Below are 15017 nucleotides of genomic sequence, written 5' to 3'. Positions count from 1 at the left end.
CATGATCGCCATTTTCATGAGACATGCGATGGCGGCGGTGGAGATGGCAGATCTGCAGGCAGCAAGCAGCAATCGGCGCACAAAGATGAGGGCAAACACGATGCGTGCACGACACAGGCGACCGGCGAGACTTGCAGCATGGCGGAATATTCTCTGGCATACAAAGATGGGCTCGAGGGTGTTCCATGCTGATGGAGCCGACAAATCGCGGCAGTATGATGGCTTTAATGCTGAAGATCCGCAAGCTGTTTGACGGTGTTGAGCTGCCTGGTGGCAAACGCGTCAAGCTTACTGACAGACCTGAAGATCACCCTCTACCCTCACCACCAGACCGACCTGCGGAGGCTGATAGTATGCGACGCATGTGACACAGCATGTGCTTGGGCTGACCTGATCATAGCAGCACCACCATCAGAACCATCGCACGAACGGGGCCCGGACGAGCTGAAGCCAACGGATGGCGCAGCAGACAGCAAGATCAACGTGGACAGCACCGCCTCGACTAGCAGCAGCCAGCCCCGGGCCACACACAAGAAGACGATCGTGTTCGAGTCTGACATCGCCATCACACCCAGATCATCATGCGTATATCAGCACCGCAATGGCAAAGACATCACCAGCCACGCACCAGTAAGTACTCCACCCTCCCTCACATTCACTTATATACTTATCGATTCAATCTAGACCTGCCATTACACTGACTGCTTCGAGTCACACTACGACCCACCTGAAGCCAAGCCGCGACCCTACCGCATGACAACCATCGACAGACTATCAGACCTCAAGCGCTGGCTCACCACTCCCAACGCCCGGCACGGCGATGGCAAACGCGTCGAGCGCCAACGCGAAGTCGAGCTCATCGGCTCCGACGCCTTCACCAACCAAAACCTCCGCGACGCCATCACCTACGGCATCGAACGAACCCAAGAAATCCGCATCGAAATTCACAGCCTCGCCGCCTACTTCGAGGAACGCTACGGCCTGATATTCCGTGATCTCATGCGGGACGCAAGACATGTCACTCTGCTCCCGACAGCCGGCCAGATCGCCACCATGCAGCGCCCGGATCTGATTTACGAGATGATTTTGACGGCGACTCAGATTGACTATCTCAATGAGGAGAGGGAGAAGGTGATCAAGGGGATGGTGCAGACCAAGTGGGATATCGCGAGGAAGGGGAAAGATTTTGAGATTAGGGAGTTGTTGAGGTTGGGGTATATTGAGCTGGAGCAGGAGAGTAATCGGGACGAGGGGAAGTTGCGTCTGGGTTAGTGGTTCATGCTGCATGGATTTTGCTGGGTTATGATTAGGTCTTGCTGTTAGCGATGGCGTTCTGAAATGTAAGGCTGGGGACTCAGCACAACAACACGGCGTACATGACCTTTAGCGGCGGTTTCGCGGATTATATTGCTCGAATAATGGTCGCCGATGTCTCTCCTTACTGTCGACTTCGCGTCAAAGGCATATAACCAGATCCTGAGCGCACAGTCGCAGCCATGAGAAGTCTATTCCACGCAACGCGAGATCCTTCTACCCCCGTTCACACCAGCTGGCCAATCGTCTCAAACATTCACATGTGACAAGCACAGACCATGACATCAAAGCGCTTGAAGACAGCCATTCCGCGCTCTCATGACGCCATTGGCCTTTGATGATTGTGCCGTCGATGAAATACTGTCGACATTTCTCTCGAACTATCGTCAAGGGATTCACGCTTTCTTACCGTACGAGAGACGACTGCGAAGGTCACAGAACGGACTGGTAACAATAGAAATGCCATGGAACTTAGATCTAAAGGTGATGACATTGCCTGGCCGCGACACACCCGCTCAGAAAGTAGTTATTCGCGGATGTCGCAATGCTGGCCTCCGGTCGTGCAGCATCAGCCGCCTGTATTGCGGGCGCCTTGAGCTTACGGAATGTTTCATGACACTAAGTGAATGGTGAGAACGGTCTAGAATTGATAGAGAAACGGCAGTGAAGGTCCTTGATTGTGCCAGATCTAAATGTAGATGTCCAACGAGTTACGCAGATTGCAGTATACCATCGCGGGTAGTTGCAACTCTATTCTCTTTCATGAGCTGTATCATCTTCTCATTTTGCTCTTGTATATCATGGTCGTGGTTGTCAACATTCGGCCCAGGCTCGATGCGTTTGCGGACCGGCTTGGCGGGATTTCCGGCCACGATGGTGAAGGGTGCTACGTCCTAGGGTAATGGTTAGTCTTGATTGCAACGTTAAAGACTTATTGCTACTCACTTTAGTGACGACTGAGCCTGCACCGACGACAGCTCCCTTTCCAATCGTCCTGAAGGGCATAATGATTACGTCCGCACCTATGAAGCAATCCTCTTCCACTTTGATGGCGCCCGCCAGGAACATCCCTTGGCTGCCTTTGCGCAAGCCTGAATCGACGCTAGCAGTCATGCAGTAGAACTTGACATTGGGTCCAACGATGGTCCTGTCACCGATCGAGATCGTGCACGCATCCTGCATCACACAGTTTGCTTGTATCACCACATCGTTGCCAAGGTTGACATTATACCCATACTCGCAGGTAAATGGACTCTCGACGATTGTGCGTGATCCACATGTCCCGGTCGGCCCTTGCCAGGTGGTGACCATTGTCTCGCTGAACGTTCGCGCCCTGGGATCCCTGATCGATCGAAAGTGCCGCACCTTCTCGGCGTCAGAAGCGGTCGAGCTGGCGGCGCAGGCTTGGTTGTATGACTCTACTGCCCGTCTGCATGATTGTCGGTCTCTTATCAACTCGTCGTCGATAAAGTGTCTATAAGGTTGACCCGTCATCATCTTCGTCCTATCTGTCGGTGGTCCGTGGCTTGGGAACCCTGGTAGCGATGTGGCATGGCCGGAGTGTGATGTCGTTACGCTTTCGCGAGAACTGATTACGGTAGGAGGACCTGGAGGGGCTCGATAATGGGGTAGACTTGGCGGTTGCGCCCATGCCCCAGGCGGCGGACCTCGTGGGTCGTGAGGATAACTGTGTATATGCCCTGGAGGCGGTGGCGGCGGTATACCCGCAAGCTCCACGGGAGGCGGCAGACGCTCGTGCATGTACTGTGGATGTTCAGGACCTGCCCAGGCTGGAGGTCGACCGGCCCAACTGTCACGGGAGCTAGGCGGCCGCGCATCCATTGGTCCTGGTTGAGCATACCGATACGGCGCACTGTAAGGATCTGGCCGGACAGCATCCCAATGTGGCGGAGGTCGAGGCGAAGGAGGGCGATGATGACGGGCATCGTAGAAAGGCTGAGGCGCTTCGTACTGCGGCTTGGATTGGATGTGCAAATTCGTCCTCGCAGCGCTTATTTTGGCACCTCCAGGCGGCTTGGGCCCATAGCCGCCACATTCGAAGGCGCCTCGCTTGCAATTCTCGCAGATGGGTTTCCCCTCGTCACACTTTTTCTTGCGCGAGCGGCAAGTGTGACAGCCAGTCTTCGTGCGGTTGCTGAAGTTTCGTTTTCGTTTCTTCGGGTCGGAGCTGTCTCCAGCTTGTGCGTCTCCAGCCTCTGGAGTGTATTGCTGTGATCGTGAGCGGTCGTAGCGATCATCGTCCGGAGGACTTGCGCTGTGCTGAGCAGGCAGTGGAGCCTTGTCTGTGGCAGCAAATGCTTGGGCGGCCTTTGCTAGTTCAGCTTCAACCTCTGGCCTGGGCTGTGGAGGAGGTGATGCATTATCCCACCTTGCTGTGGGTGTTGGATCACTATGTGATGTTAGCGTATCGAGCATAGTCCAGTGTCATTGCCAATACATACCGCTCATAAGTACCGGTGGTGGCTTCTGGAAGATCCCCACCTCCATCAGAAAACGATCGCGCTTCCGCCAATTTCTCAGTTGCGCCAATACCGCCCGAATTGAGTACCATCATTCGTCGTTTCGGCGACTGATAGCCACGGGAGTATTGAAATTCATCCCTTGCGTCTTCGCGAGCGCCATTGCTGCGAGAGTCTGCGCGCTTGCGCTTGCCGAGTCCTGGGCTTTCTGGTCGTGCTCTGTTGATGTCAACTTCATCAGGTCGTCGCTCATCGGGTTGCCATCCGTGGTTCGGGTATGCTCCAGGTCCAGGATACGGTGCTGGACGATCCTGAGGCCTATGATCTCCATTCGTCATTGCTACCGGTGGTCTAGCTGATTCGTCGGGGCGGAAAGAAGGGTAAAGGTGTGAATCGCCATTGACTGCCGTGAAGCCAGAAGATGGCACATCGTTTGCAGGCGTCGGGAGACCATGTGAGATATGCCCGTTCAGTGGCACCTCAGTGGAGAGACGAGCTTCTTCGCGCATTGGCGAATCGGCACGGCGGCCAGTTTTGTCGTACGGCGGTGCTGAAATCTGGTTCATGAAGCATCAAGCACTGTTTTCTAACCCGTTCGCCAATGCCTGATCGCCAGATTCGATCCGGAGCTGTTTCATGCAGGAAGTGGACCTGGCCGCAGCTGCGTGGGATAGAGAGTCGTCTTTCGTCTCTTGTACCACACTGTGCGCGAATCGCGCTTGATGTCGGCTAATGGCACAATCTGATTAAGGCTATGTTGCCTGTTGCAATGGGTCAAGTGAATGGCAAGTTGTGAGGTGTTTCCTGAGGCAGCTGCGATGGACGCAGAGATTTGGAATGGCCACTGCAGAGCCTGAGAAAGGTGTTGGATTGCGGCGCGGTTGCTGAGGCGGGTCAATGCTGGACAGCCCTGCAGGCGTGCAGGTGTCTGATTAGGATGCTAGCCGAGTCCGAGGAATGGAGCGACGATCGGGCTGCCGAGCGCACAGAGGTTCCGCTTGGCCGATGGTCGTGGTCCCGGGCGACGCCGACGCAAGGAGCACGATCAGACTGTGTGTTCATGCAAAGACGCGAGGCAGAATGGATGGAAACAGAGGAGAAAGGTGGGCGGCCAGCACATATTGCGCTTCCGGCTGGCGCGCGCGGCTAACTGGGATCCATTCAACTTGCGCTAAGCCAGCGCCTGATTAAGCTTCAAATGCGTGCCGCCGCGAGTGTTGCTTCCACCCGTCCGTTGGCCAGTGCAGGGCGGCCGATGCGCAGCAGGCGTCTATGCCTGTCCGGACGATGGCGCATTCGGTGACGGTGACGGCCAGCTGCATGCAGCCACGCAGTTGACGAAAAGGCACTGGGATCGCCCAATCAGCGCCAGCGAGCCGAAGCCTTTGGGGAGCAGCAGGTCGTCTGACACCAGGCAAACCAGCGTTGCTGCTACCCGCCATAGCGAGCGAAGGGCGGCACAGGCACAGGTCGAGGTGTGCGGTCAGTCCAGTAGTGAGGGGAGGGGAGGGAGGACTCAACGACTGTTGGGCACGACCGCACGAGTGTGTCTGGCGTTAGCGTGCGTGATGACCAGCCCAGGTCTTGCAATAAACCATGCATACCATGCGGTGCCGACGGCGCCTGGAGATGGAGCGTGTTCACTGCTGCTCACAGACATCTCCACTCCTTACGAATCCACGCGGCATCGTTCGCCTCGGTCGCAGCCATCTGCACGCTTGTGCTGCACTGGTCGGTCATGCTGCTTCGTGTGCTATGCTTTGACGGGACACGTCGTTCGGTATGCTCTCCAGTTCGCTCGTTCGGAGTTCATGTGCACGTTATCCGGCGATACGATCCGCGTTAGCCTTGCACGCTTGCGCGCGTAGCTCGCTAGTATCCCAGTCCGGACCTTCCTGCAGTGGAAGACGTCCCGACCCGACAGTTTCTTACGCAACGAACGGCTCAGCCGACTGGTGTAACACGGCGTCTCATGGGTCGTGGTCGACTTCATCACGCTTTGGCTTGAGCGCTCAAGCAAGGCTGGAAGTGTCACCGATACAGTGGCCCTGACCAAGCGGGAAGCTGGCCGGCGTCTGTTTCGTAGCATGCTCGATGTTGTGCGCCTTGAAAAGCCCGAGATCTGTCATCAGGAGTGACACACGGCGCTGGGCGACGGCAGCAGGCATTTGCGAGACATCTCAACGAATCGAGTCCGCTCGAGAAGCGGCCTTGCTCGAGCTGCCGCACCAACGTTCACGTTGTTTGACCGCAGTTCAATCAGCCAGTCAGACGCATGACTGAAAAATGGACCAGGTTATATCAAGATCCCTGTATTTCGCTACTCTTCGTTACCACCGCGCTGGGTCCAGTGGCTTGCGCTTGTGTCCACAGATATGAACAGGCCTCTCTCGTCATGTGTATGTTTGCCCGTCGCTCCTTCATTCGTCTGACATTAGATCGCTGTTCAGCTCCGACGCTGCTGGAGATGCTCGATCTGCTGTCTCAAATCGACACGCGCTGCAGCGGCTGCAGAGTTGCGAGTGTGGGTGTGGAGAGCGGACCGGCGGCCCAAGCATGGATGCCCTGCTCGGAACAGTCACCCATTCCGCCCTGATCCAGTCCACTGGGAATGTGTCTGCATGTGGAAGTTTCCTAGACTGTCATGCATCAGGCATATACTTCGCCTCTGCTGTTGAAGCCACACCTTTCAACGTCCCGTCTGTCAAAGTGAGCATTGGTCAGCGCTGTAATCCGTGTGTTATGGCGGTGCCATGCAGCAGACAACCGGCCGCGCAACCGTCGAAGACTCCAACATCGACGATGCCAGCAATGAGGGCATCCCACGTCTTGCTAGGGGGAAGGGCAAGGTCCTCGCAACGATGGTTGCACGACATGGAGCGGCAGGGAGCAATCCCTGGTGTGGTGTCTGCTTTAGGCCTCCAACTGCCTGACATCCCACGACGGACGCGATAGCCGCATCGGCTCGACTCGTATGCGCTGCTCCGTGAGAAGTTTCCATGTCATCGGGTAGTCTGCGAGATTGTTTCGCATACTGTGACACTGCATACAGCAACGCCGTGCATTGAGTGACCGTGGTGCTGGGCCAACATGGCTGACTTATGAGACTTCATCGTGTTGAATTGTTATGAGGCATCGATCATATCGTTCTCAACAAAATTGTGATATAGCACGACCGCAACGTGTGAGTCTGTGAGATGAGAAGCAAGGAGGAAGAAATGTAGCAGAGTTGGGAATGTCTACCATGATGCCCAAAAGTGGCAATACTGTGGCCATATATCTCGTTCGGTGACAAAGGCTTGCCCGCATAAGCGAGATCCAGATCACGTACAATGCATTGAGCATTCCACTCCCGATCGTCCACCACCCATCACATCTACCATCGCCATCATGCCTCCAGCACCACCCACGCCGCTCTTTACGGTGCCACCTCGCTTTCTGTGCCCGTCTGTACCGTGTCAGTTCGTACGCACGATCAGGTCAATCCAGCCAAAACAGCGAGGAGGAACACACCCTGAGCGCTTCAACCACCTGAAGGGTATGCCCACTCTAGGAGCATCTCAGGATGCGGCATTCTTGCGCAAGGAACACAACTTTCCACTACGCACCGGTACACTCGCGATCAAGAAGGGCATGACGGGCATATACGATCCGACCACGGCCAAGCGCGAAGCATGCACAGTCCTGCAACTCGATCGATGCCAGGTCACCGGGCATAAGAGACGAGATGTACACGGCTACTGGGCTGTCCAGGTCGGTGCAGGCACAAAGGAGGCACGCAATGTCACGAGACCGGAGAGGGGTCATTTCGCCGCGAGCAACGTTCCCATCAAGCGCCACTTGGCAGAGTTCCGTGTCAAGAACGAGGAAGGCCTGCCTGATGTCGGCAGCATCATCACGGCAGATCTCTTTCAGGAAGGTCAATACGTCGATGCACGAGGCACTACAAGAGGAATGGGATTCGCAGGAGGCATGAAGCGTTGGGGATTCAGTGGTCAGCCAGCATCACATGGTAACTCGCTTACCCACAGAGCCATGGGTTCCGCAGGTGCCAGTCAAGGAAGCGGTTCGCGTGTCCTCCCTGGCAAGAAGATGGCGGGACGCATGGGAGGTGAAGGTCATACAGTCCAGAACCTGAAGGTCATGAAGGTGGACCGAGAGAACGGTATCGTGGTAGTAAGCGGAGCTGTCCCGGGACCTAAATACAGCATCGTCCGGCTACAAGATGCGATCAAGAAGCCTTGGCCCAATGTGGATTTATCCTCAGGCTTGTCAAACTTTGGAGGAGAGCCAACTAAAGAGGTCCCAGCAGCCGCGGAAGCTTGATGCACCGACTTCTTGTTACCGATACATACCACACGATCCTGTTCCCCAGCGCTACTCTAATTGTGCGTGGAACGGGTTCAGCACTCAAAGCACTACATTCAATGCCTTGGGCCACAAAGCATGAACTACCCATCCTTCCTGCGGCACTCACCAGCCACGGTCACGGAGCATCTTCAGGCCGACGGCAACCAGATCACAAAGTATCTCGCTTGCGGATAGACCACTTCAGGGCTGCACCATAGACTACATCGGGCGCGGTTACTTGGCATGTTGTGCTCGCCCTTGCGCAACGACTTGCCTCAGGAAGCGCCAACATGCGACAGCCGCTGATCCGCGCGGGGACAGCAATACACATGGGAGAGGGTCGAGACCGGTCTGTCACACAACGCACGAAATCAATACATGCGGAGGCATATACGACAACGATTTGCTCTAAGCACCATGGCCTGTGGTGACTTTTGACCGGCAGATTTGGCATTACGGCAGGTGTGCGGAAGCAGGCCGAAAGGATGAGAGCTTGTTAGTCGGACATAGACGGTACGATGAACGTCGCTAGGAGATCCACGATAGCGAGATGGAAGTAATACATTTCAGGCTTCTAGCTCCACTTCCCCTTTCACATTACTGAAGAACAGGGCCACCTTTCCTTGTACAACATATCTCTGACCACTTTAGACCTCTCAATCTCTCCTCGATCTAACCAATATCCTGTAGAGGCACATACTGTACAGCAAATCCAGCCATCTTCCTCTCGTACTCAATGTTCAGCGTTCGATCATGTCCATCGCTCCAGAAGGTTTGTACATGGCTCTTCCGTGATTGCTCACTCTTCGAACTCTTCGAACTCATCCGTTGGCCGTACCTTGAAGTCGCCGCGATCGAGTAGGTATGCCAGCATGTGTTCTAACCAGCGCAAGTTTCTGTTCCTACAGTAGAGCTGCATCGCGCAAAACGAGCTCGCGTCTCCAGGCCACCGTCTCTAGCTCGTTGGTTCGGAGTGACGGTACTTGGCGGAGACCGCAAGACTTGAAAGAGCGAGGCGAGCGGTATGGCTGAATATCTCCCGATCTCGTTCTGCAGCTTGCATTGGCGCAAAGGGAGAGCATGACGAAGCGACCCGAACAAGATCGCCATGAAGACATAGTCCATACTCAAGCCTACACAAATCTACCACATGAACCTCTGCAAACCCCCGGGCTCACTCTTCCACTCAAAGGTCTTGTACAAGAAAATGTAACCCGTTACCGCATTGATGATCAAAAACCAGATCGTCTCAATGACGACGCGGAAATCATAATCTGCCAGTACAGCACTCCAGCTGGGTTTTCCCTTCTTGCCCATGTCCCTTGTGACATCCACGGCGTAGAGCGGAAGATGGATCCTCCAGATTACGAAGGGGATGATGCAGTATCGCGGCTCAACCAGTGGAGCAGAGCATAGTGAGAGCGCTGCTGTGAGCACGCAAACGAGCTGGAAGGAGACCATGGCTGAGGACTTTCCGTCCGCAAGGCGCAGGATGCGCTGGCTGCTCTCGGTATTGCGTTTTTCTGTGCCTTGCTCGTAGGCTGCTGCCATTCTGCCCGAAGCTGGTGATGTCTCGCCGGACTTGGACGGGTCCGCGATTGGCGCCTCACCACGTTGTTCGAGACACGCCCAGGCTGTGACCACGTAGACTGGCGTGACCATGTATCTGACCCACCAGGGCCGGAGCAGGAGCTTGAAGATGTAGAAGTTGTAGTGGCGATTGTCGGCCAGTGTGAAAGGGTGAACAATCGTATTGAAGCGAACGATTACCAAGGCCAGGATGAGGAAGCCGAAGGAGATGAGCATTCTCGGGAGAAAGTCTCGGCGGCGAAAGACTTGAAGTGGTTCCACGTGGGCCAGCTGGCCGAGACGAGAGATAAAGATTAGTGGGAGGAGTATGAAGTGGGGTAGGAGCAGTGGCCAGGCGAAGAAAGCGATGAAGGGCCAGAGGTAGAGCATTTGCGCGATGTGGATTGTGGCGTTGTGGTTGCTTTTGTCTCCGAGTACGACGCTGCCGTTCCAGAGTATGAAGGAGGCGAAGAGGACCATGAGGGTGATGTATGGTGCAAGTGCTGTTGCTAGCCGTGCTACGCGCTTCGGTTGTGTCATTGCCTTCGCCGCGCACACAACGATCGACACGGTAGTACGCAGGTAGTCTGTATGTTAGTCAGTACTGCTGTGGCTGTGAGAGATCCTGCGCAAGACTCACCCTCGATGCGAGCGTCCTTCGCAGGCGGATCATAAATAACGTCCATCTTCCAGCTCGTCTTCGCCACACTGTAAGTCGTGTCACCGAAGCCCTGCGTGCGCCGATACATGGAGTCCTTGACAACTCGATGACCTCGATCCAGCTCAACAATGGCAGTAAGAGCTGCTGGTCCGACCGCGACCCAGAAGATGTTCGTCTGCCTGAAAGTCAGGCTGATGATGCCGAGGACAACCTGAATCATGGTGCCTGTGAAAGTAGTCTCCTTGTTCGACAGCTGTATGAGGAAGTACCAGTATGAGGCCATGACGGAAAGTGTTGAGGCGATGTCTGTGTAGTATAGTGCCGAGAAGAAGAAGATTGGCGGGAAGAGGACAATGTTCAGCGAGCTGTGGTAAGTCAAGATCTGGCTCATGGGTCCGGACTCGTTGTTCGTCTTCCGTCTGGCATCGTATGTTGCGCGTATTATGATGCATAGGGCGACCAGACATATCACATTGGCGGCTCGAAGTGCTGTAATGCTGCAACCCATGATTGGAGAGAGCAGGTACGAGATGAAGTAGAGTCCGGGAGGAGTGGTAATCTTGGGGTCCCAGACATCCCAATGGCCTTGGCAGTAGTGCTGTGCTTGACGAACATGGAAGACTTCATCCTGCGAGAAGTATGAGAGACATGATACCTACCTTGATGCATGAGACCTACGAGATATGGCTCAGTGACATGTTTGTTGACGGCAGCGAACCACGTGTTCAGTGGTGCGGCAAGAGCCACTTCCCAGACTGAGGCCATGGTCGTTGAGGGCTTGTTGTTATGACTGTGTCGACTGTGTACTCCCGTGTGTAGCCTGATGGCCAACCATGATGGCAATGGCTGTGTGGGAGTCGGGGTGTTGTTGATGAGAAAGGGTGAAGTAAAGCGGCCCGAGTGCTGGTGCCAAAAGTCGTGGCCGAGCAACTCCACCTTCCCCCAAGGGCAGCCTCAGCAGAGCAATCAGGCAGGAGCTCTCGTGCTCTCTCGCAACTACTCTCTTGTTGTCATACACTGCTCACCGCCCTCCGCGCTTCCTCAGCAGAGCCTTGTCAGTCGAGACGCGTCGCTCGGACCGAACAGTGACAACTGTAGTACATTGACATTTGCTCTATCTCGAAGAACGACAGAAACAGCGAGCGCGGACAAGGCCTGGTAGCTTCGACACTATCAATGCGCTCGAGATAGGGCGTCATATGGTGCTTCTACTTCTCGTGCGGTTGCAACGCTACACTATCGATCGCTCTTGCAGCAGTCAAGAGGTTGACCAACTATTGTGCTAACGGCCATCTCGTTCGACTACAGCCGAACTCTCCTGGCAGAAAAGGTGGCCGCTGCGCTCCAGAAGCAATAGCGATTATAGCCTACGAAGAGTGCTTCGAGCGCCTGAGACAGTATGAATGTCGTCGAAGCGTTGCATCCGCTCCACCGCAGCACTCGGATCCTGTACAGGTGGCCACCGCATTTGACCAATGCCCCGAGGGCTCTTGACAAAAGAGGTCCGGCGCGCTCTCCAATGAATGGCGAGCATAACCTGCGCAGGGTGCTTCGAGCACCGTCCACGTGTGCGATATTGTAGAGAGAGGCGCGTCGTGCATTGCTTGCCTTTCGGATAAACTTTAGTCCGCTGATTGATCGGCTCTCATTGAATCGCGCTAGACACGCGAGATCGCGTCTTCCAGTTGCTGCTTCCACTTTAAACACATTTCTTGTACTGCATACTGCAATGCAACACCACTCAGGATGGCACTACCTCTGCCACCGGGGCTCACGCCTAACGAGGTCGGCTTTTTATGTGAAATGGAGCTAGTGACAATAACCCCGCGGCAGAGACTCGAATCTCTCGAACTGCTTGGAGTAAGTGCTGCAGCGTAAGCCCGATTGCGTGCCGCAGACATTGAGCTACCTACTGAGATCTCACAGGGACCGACAGAACGCCTCAATCCACCCTTCCCGGCACAATTGCCACTATGGCTGGCACTGCTACTCAAACGCCAGAACCGAGCCAACATTAGCCCTCCGTCATGGTACGTTGCTGATTTGAGGGTATCAGACCTCGACCGGTGGCTCAGACTATGGTGTTCTGCGCGAGACATGCGATGCACGACGCGCTAACTGTTGGTAGGCTGAGTGTCGACGCACTCACCAACATGCTGGAGCTCGAGACCAGCGACATCTTGGCTGGCAGTCTCGCGCCTGGACCAACGATGAGCGAAGCCACTGGTGTCGCAATGCCTAGCGATCCATACCTGGCACAGTCCTCCCTCGAGATCAGCGCACCATTCACACGAGACTCCTCCACAGCACGAGCACCAGCCGATGCACTACCATACCATTGGCTCGAACTATCACATCTTCTTCTATCACACGCGAGCGACGACTTCGATGATCCGGACGCAGTACGGAGATTGGTGCGAGACTTGCGAGAAGTCAGAATGAGCAAGCTACGGAAGGGTTACAAGGTGCTGGATGCCAGTGGCTCACTGAAAATCAACGGAGTAGGAGGGATGGAGATTGCAGAGGTCAGAGGGTTTGTGGGTGGTGTGATCGATGGGTTAAGGAAGATCAACAAGTCGAGGGAGGAAGCGAGAAGAGAGGAGATGGAAGAGGAGGGAGGAGGCTTGGGAAGCAGTAGCTACCAGGATGAGGATGACGATATGCAGCTGTAAGATGAGCATGCCTAGTGTATGTGCGGATATTCAACAAGCACTGCACAGCCACACACTGCACAGCCATGTGTAACATGAGATGACTGAAAATAGTCTCACGATATGGACTTTGTCGTGGCAGCAGCCTTCACTATCAGTCATGGCATTGCTGCCACAGAGGGACGTGAGCCTGGAATCGAGCGCCAGATTACAGAACATCTATCAACATGACGCACTGGTGCAGCCAAGTATGCAAATTCGCATACTCACGCTACACCCTGCCAATCGGTCGCAGCCTTTATCAGGATCACTGCAGGTCGTCAATCTTCGCGGTGGTCTTGGCTACGTGGCACTGTCGTACGCTTGGGGCGCTGTTGACAAACCATGCACCCTACAGGTCGATGGCCAGGCCCTACCCATTGGACGCAATCTTCATGCAGCCCTGGTGCAATGGCGGGATCTCCTCGAGCCAACCTACCTCTGGGTGGACAGCATCTGCATCGATCAGAGCAACTCCGACGAGCTCACGGAGCAAATAGCTGTGATGGGCCGCATTTACAGCAGTGCCGTAAGCACTCTCGCCTGGCTCGGCAATGGGTACGACGATCAGACAAATTGTCAGCTTTTCGACTTCTTGCTTTTCCTCTCGAACCACAACGCCTCTATGCTGATGATGGGTCCACCGACTGAGCCGCCGCTCGATGAATTTTATCGCTCCTACAAATCCGCACGAACGGCAGACAGCAAAAGCCCTATCAAGGTCACGCTAATGCAAGACTTGCTGCACTTCTGCAAAAACCCATATTTCACGCGGAGATGGGTCGTTCAGGAGCTTGGGGCAGCACATCATGTCCGTGTACAACTCGGTTCTGCTCATATCGATGGCTCTTTGCTGGCGAACGCCTCCATACTGCTCAACAAAGAAAGATCACCAATACGCGACATCGAAGGGTTCAACGGGATCATGTTGGTGCTCCAGCGCAACAACGAGAACGTGCTAGAGCGACTGGAGAGGTTTCGGCAATTTGAGTGCCGCGATGATAGAGATCGCGTTGCTGCTCTGTTATGGGCGCCTTGCCGGCTTCCCAGTGATTCCTCGGGCTCGAGGGAGTTTCGGATTGAGTATGCACGATCTGTGGACGACAACTACACAAAATTTGCCTTGGACTTTCTCCAATATTCGCGTGACAGGCCATCGAATGGACGATACATGCTTTGCGCAGCCGCGAGGAGGCATTGTAACGGATCGCGCAGGCATGGGACCTTGCCCAGTTGGGTTCCTGACTGGCGAGCTGAGCCGATCTTGAACATCGTCGAACTCGCACCCTTGCTTGACAATTCTCCCGCGACCGTCCATCGAGAACATTCGCTGACTGTCACATACCTTCGACCAAGTTTTAGTTCACGTCCAGAAAGCATGACAGCCTTAGACATTAAGGGGCGAGCAAAAGCGCTGCATTTATCAATCAATAGTGCCACCCACTCTACCATGATGGTGGTAGCAGACCCGAACGGTGTCCTCCAGGCACGCGACTGCGTGGTCGATCTTCGGTTGGGGATTTGGAGCCCTTCCCGAATTAATTTCGAGTCCTGGGCTGTTCACCCTATTGTACTGCGACGAAAGAATGGGAATCACCACGGACATGCGATCTGGGAGGTAGTCGCTGGGCTCTATCTTGAGGCATCGCCATTTCCTGGAAATGACTCCGGCAAGGGAGTCGAGGTTTGGTATGCTCATGCCAAAAGTGAACCGGTAGTGCTCTACATTGAATGACATGTTTCACGGGATCAGGTGGGTACGATCCCCCTATCCTGCTACACTATATCGGTTAATTCCTTGCCACGACTGTTGTAAATTCGGCCAGTGGGCCTTGGCACGCGGAGACTGCACATGTGGCTTATGCTGCCCTAGTCAATGCTTCTCCATGAGGAGTCTTGCATGGCATGCTTACCATACATCATCACCTTTACTTGCTCCTCTCCATGCACTTG

General features: G+C 54.8%; 6 protein-coding genes across 6 annotated transcripts; 4 read left to right on the top strand and 2 right to left on the bottom strand.

Annotated features, from left to right (window-relative positions):
* Window positions 1-218: 218 nt before the first annotated feature.
* On the top strand, window positions 219-1272 carry CLAFUR5_13596 (uncharacterized protein; the record flags this gene model as incomplete). Its single annotated transcript, XM_047912744.1, has 3 exons — window positions 219-351; window positions 401-630; window positions 685-1272. 3 exons carry the CDS (start codon window positions 219-221, stop codon window positions 1270-1272), a joined length of 951 nt encoding a protein of 316 aa, XP_047768881.1.
* A 752-nt stretch (window positions 1273-2024) lies between these two features.
* CLAFUR5_13595 (Putative acetyltransferase) lies at window positions 2025-4360 on the bottom strand (the record flags this gene model as incomplete). Its single annotated transcript, XM_047912743.1, has 3 exons — window positions 2025-2207; window positions 2260-3724; window positions 3777-4360. The coding sequence occupies 3 exons, from the start codon at window positions 4358-4360 to the stop codon at window positions 2025-2027; spliced, it is 2232 nt and encodes a 743-aa protein (XP_047768742.1).
* A 2824-nt stretch (window positions 4361-7184) lies between these two features.
* On the top strand, window positions 7185-8120 carry CLAFUR5_13594 (54S ribosomal protein L9, mitochondrial; the record flags this gene model as incomplete). Its single annotated transcript, XM_047912742.1, has 1 exon — window positions 7185-8120. The coding sequence occupies one exon, from the start codon at window positions 7185-7187 to the stop codon at window positions 8118-8120; it is 936 nt and encodes a 311-aa protein (XP_047768741.1).
* A 1167-nt stretch (window positions 8121-9287) lies between these two features.
* On the bottom strand, window positions 9288-11139 carry CLAFUR5_13593 (Dol-P-Glc:Glc(2)Man(9)GlcNAc(2)-PP-Dol alpha-1,2-glucosyltransferase; the record flags this gene model as incomplete). Its single annotated transcript, XM_047912741.1, has 3 exons — window positions 9288-10300; window positions 10354-11002; window positions 11053-11139. The coding sequence occupies 3 exons, from the start codon at window positions 11137-11139 to the stop codon at window positions 9288-9290; spliced, it is 1749 nt and encodes a 582-aa protein (XP_047768886.1).
* A 981-nt stretch (window positions 11140-12120) lies between these two features.
* CLAFUR5_13592 (DNA replication complex GINS protein PSF2) lies at window positions 12121-13046 on the top strand (the record flags this gene model as incomplete). The annotated part of the gene is made up of 3 exons (XM_047912740.1): window positions 12121-12234; window positions 12301-12404; window positions 12503-13046. The coding sequence occupies 3 exons, from the start codon at window positions 12121-12123 to the stop codon at window positions 13044-13046; spliced, it is 762 nt and encodes a 253-aa protein (XP_047768885.1).
* A 229-nt stretch (window positions 13047-13275) lies between these two features.
* Window positions 13276-14799, top strand: CLAFUR5_13591 (Heterokaryon incompatibility protein 6, OR allele; the record flags this gene model as incomplete). The annotated part of the gene is made up of 1 exon (XM_047912739.1): window positions 13276-14799. The coding sequence occupies one exon, from the start codon at window positions 13276-13278 to the stop codon at window positions 14797-14799; it is 1524 nt and encodes a 507-aa protein (XP_047768884.1).
* Between the last annotated feature and the right edge of the window lie 218 nt (window positions 14800-15017).

The sequence above is a fragment of the Fulvia fulva genome, chromosome 12, assembly GCF_020509005.1.
Source record: "Fulvia fulva chromosome 12, complete sequence".
NCBI lineage: Eukaryota > Fungi > Ascomycota > Dothideomycetes > Mycosphaerellales > Mycosphaerellaceae > Fulvia > Fulvia fulva.
Note: the sequence above shows the minus strand (reverse complement) of the source record. Positions and strands in the feature narration are given on the sequence as shown.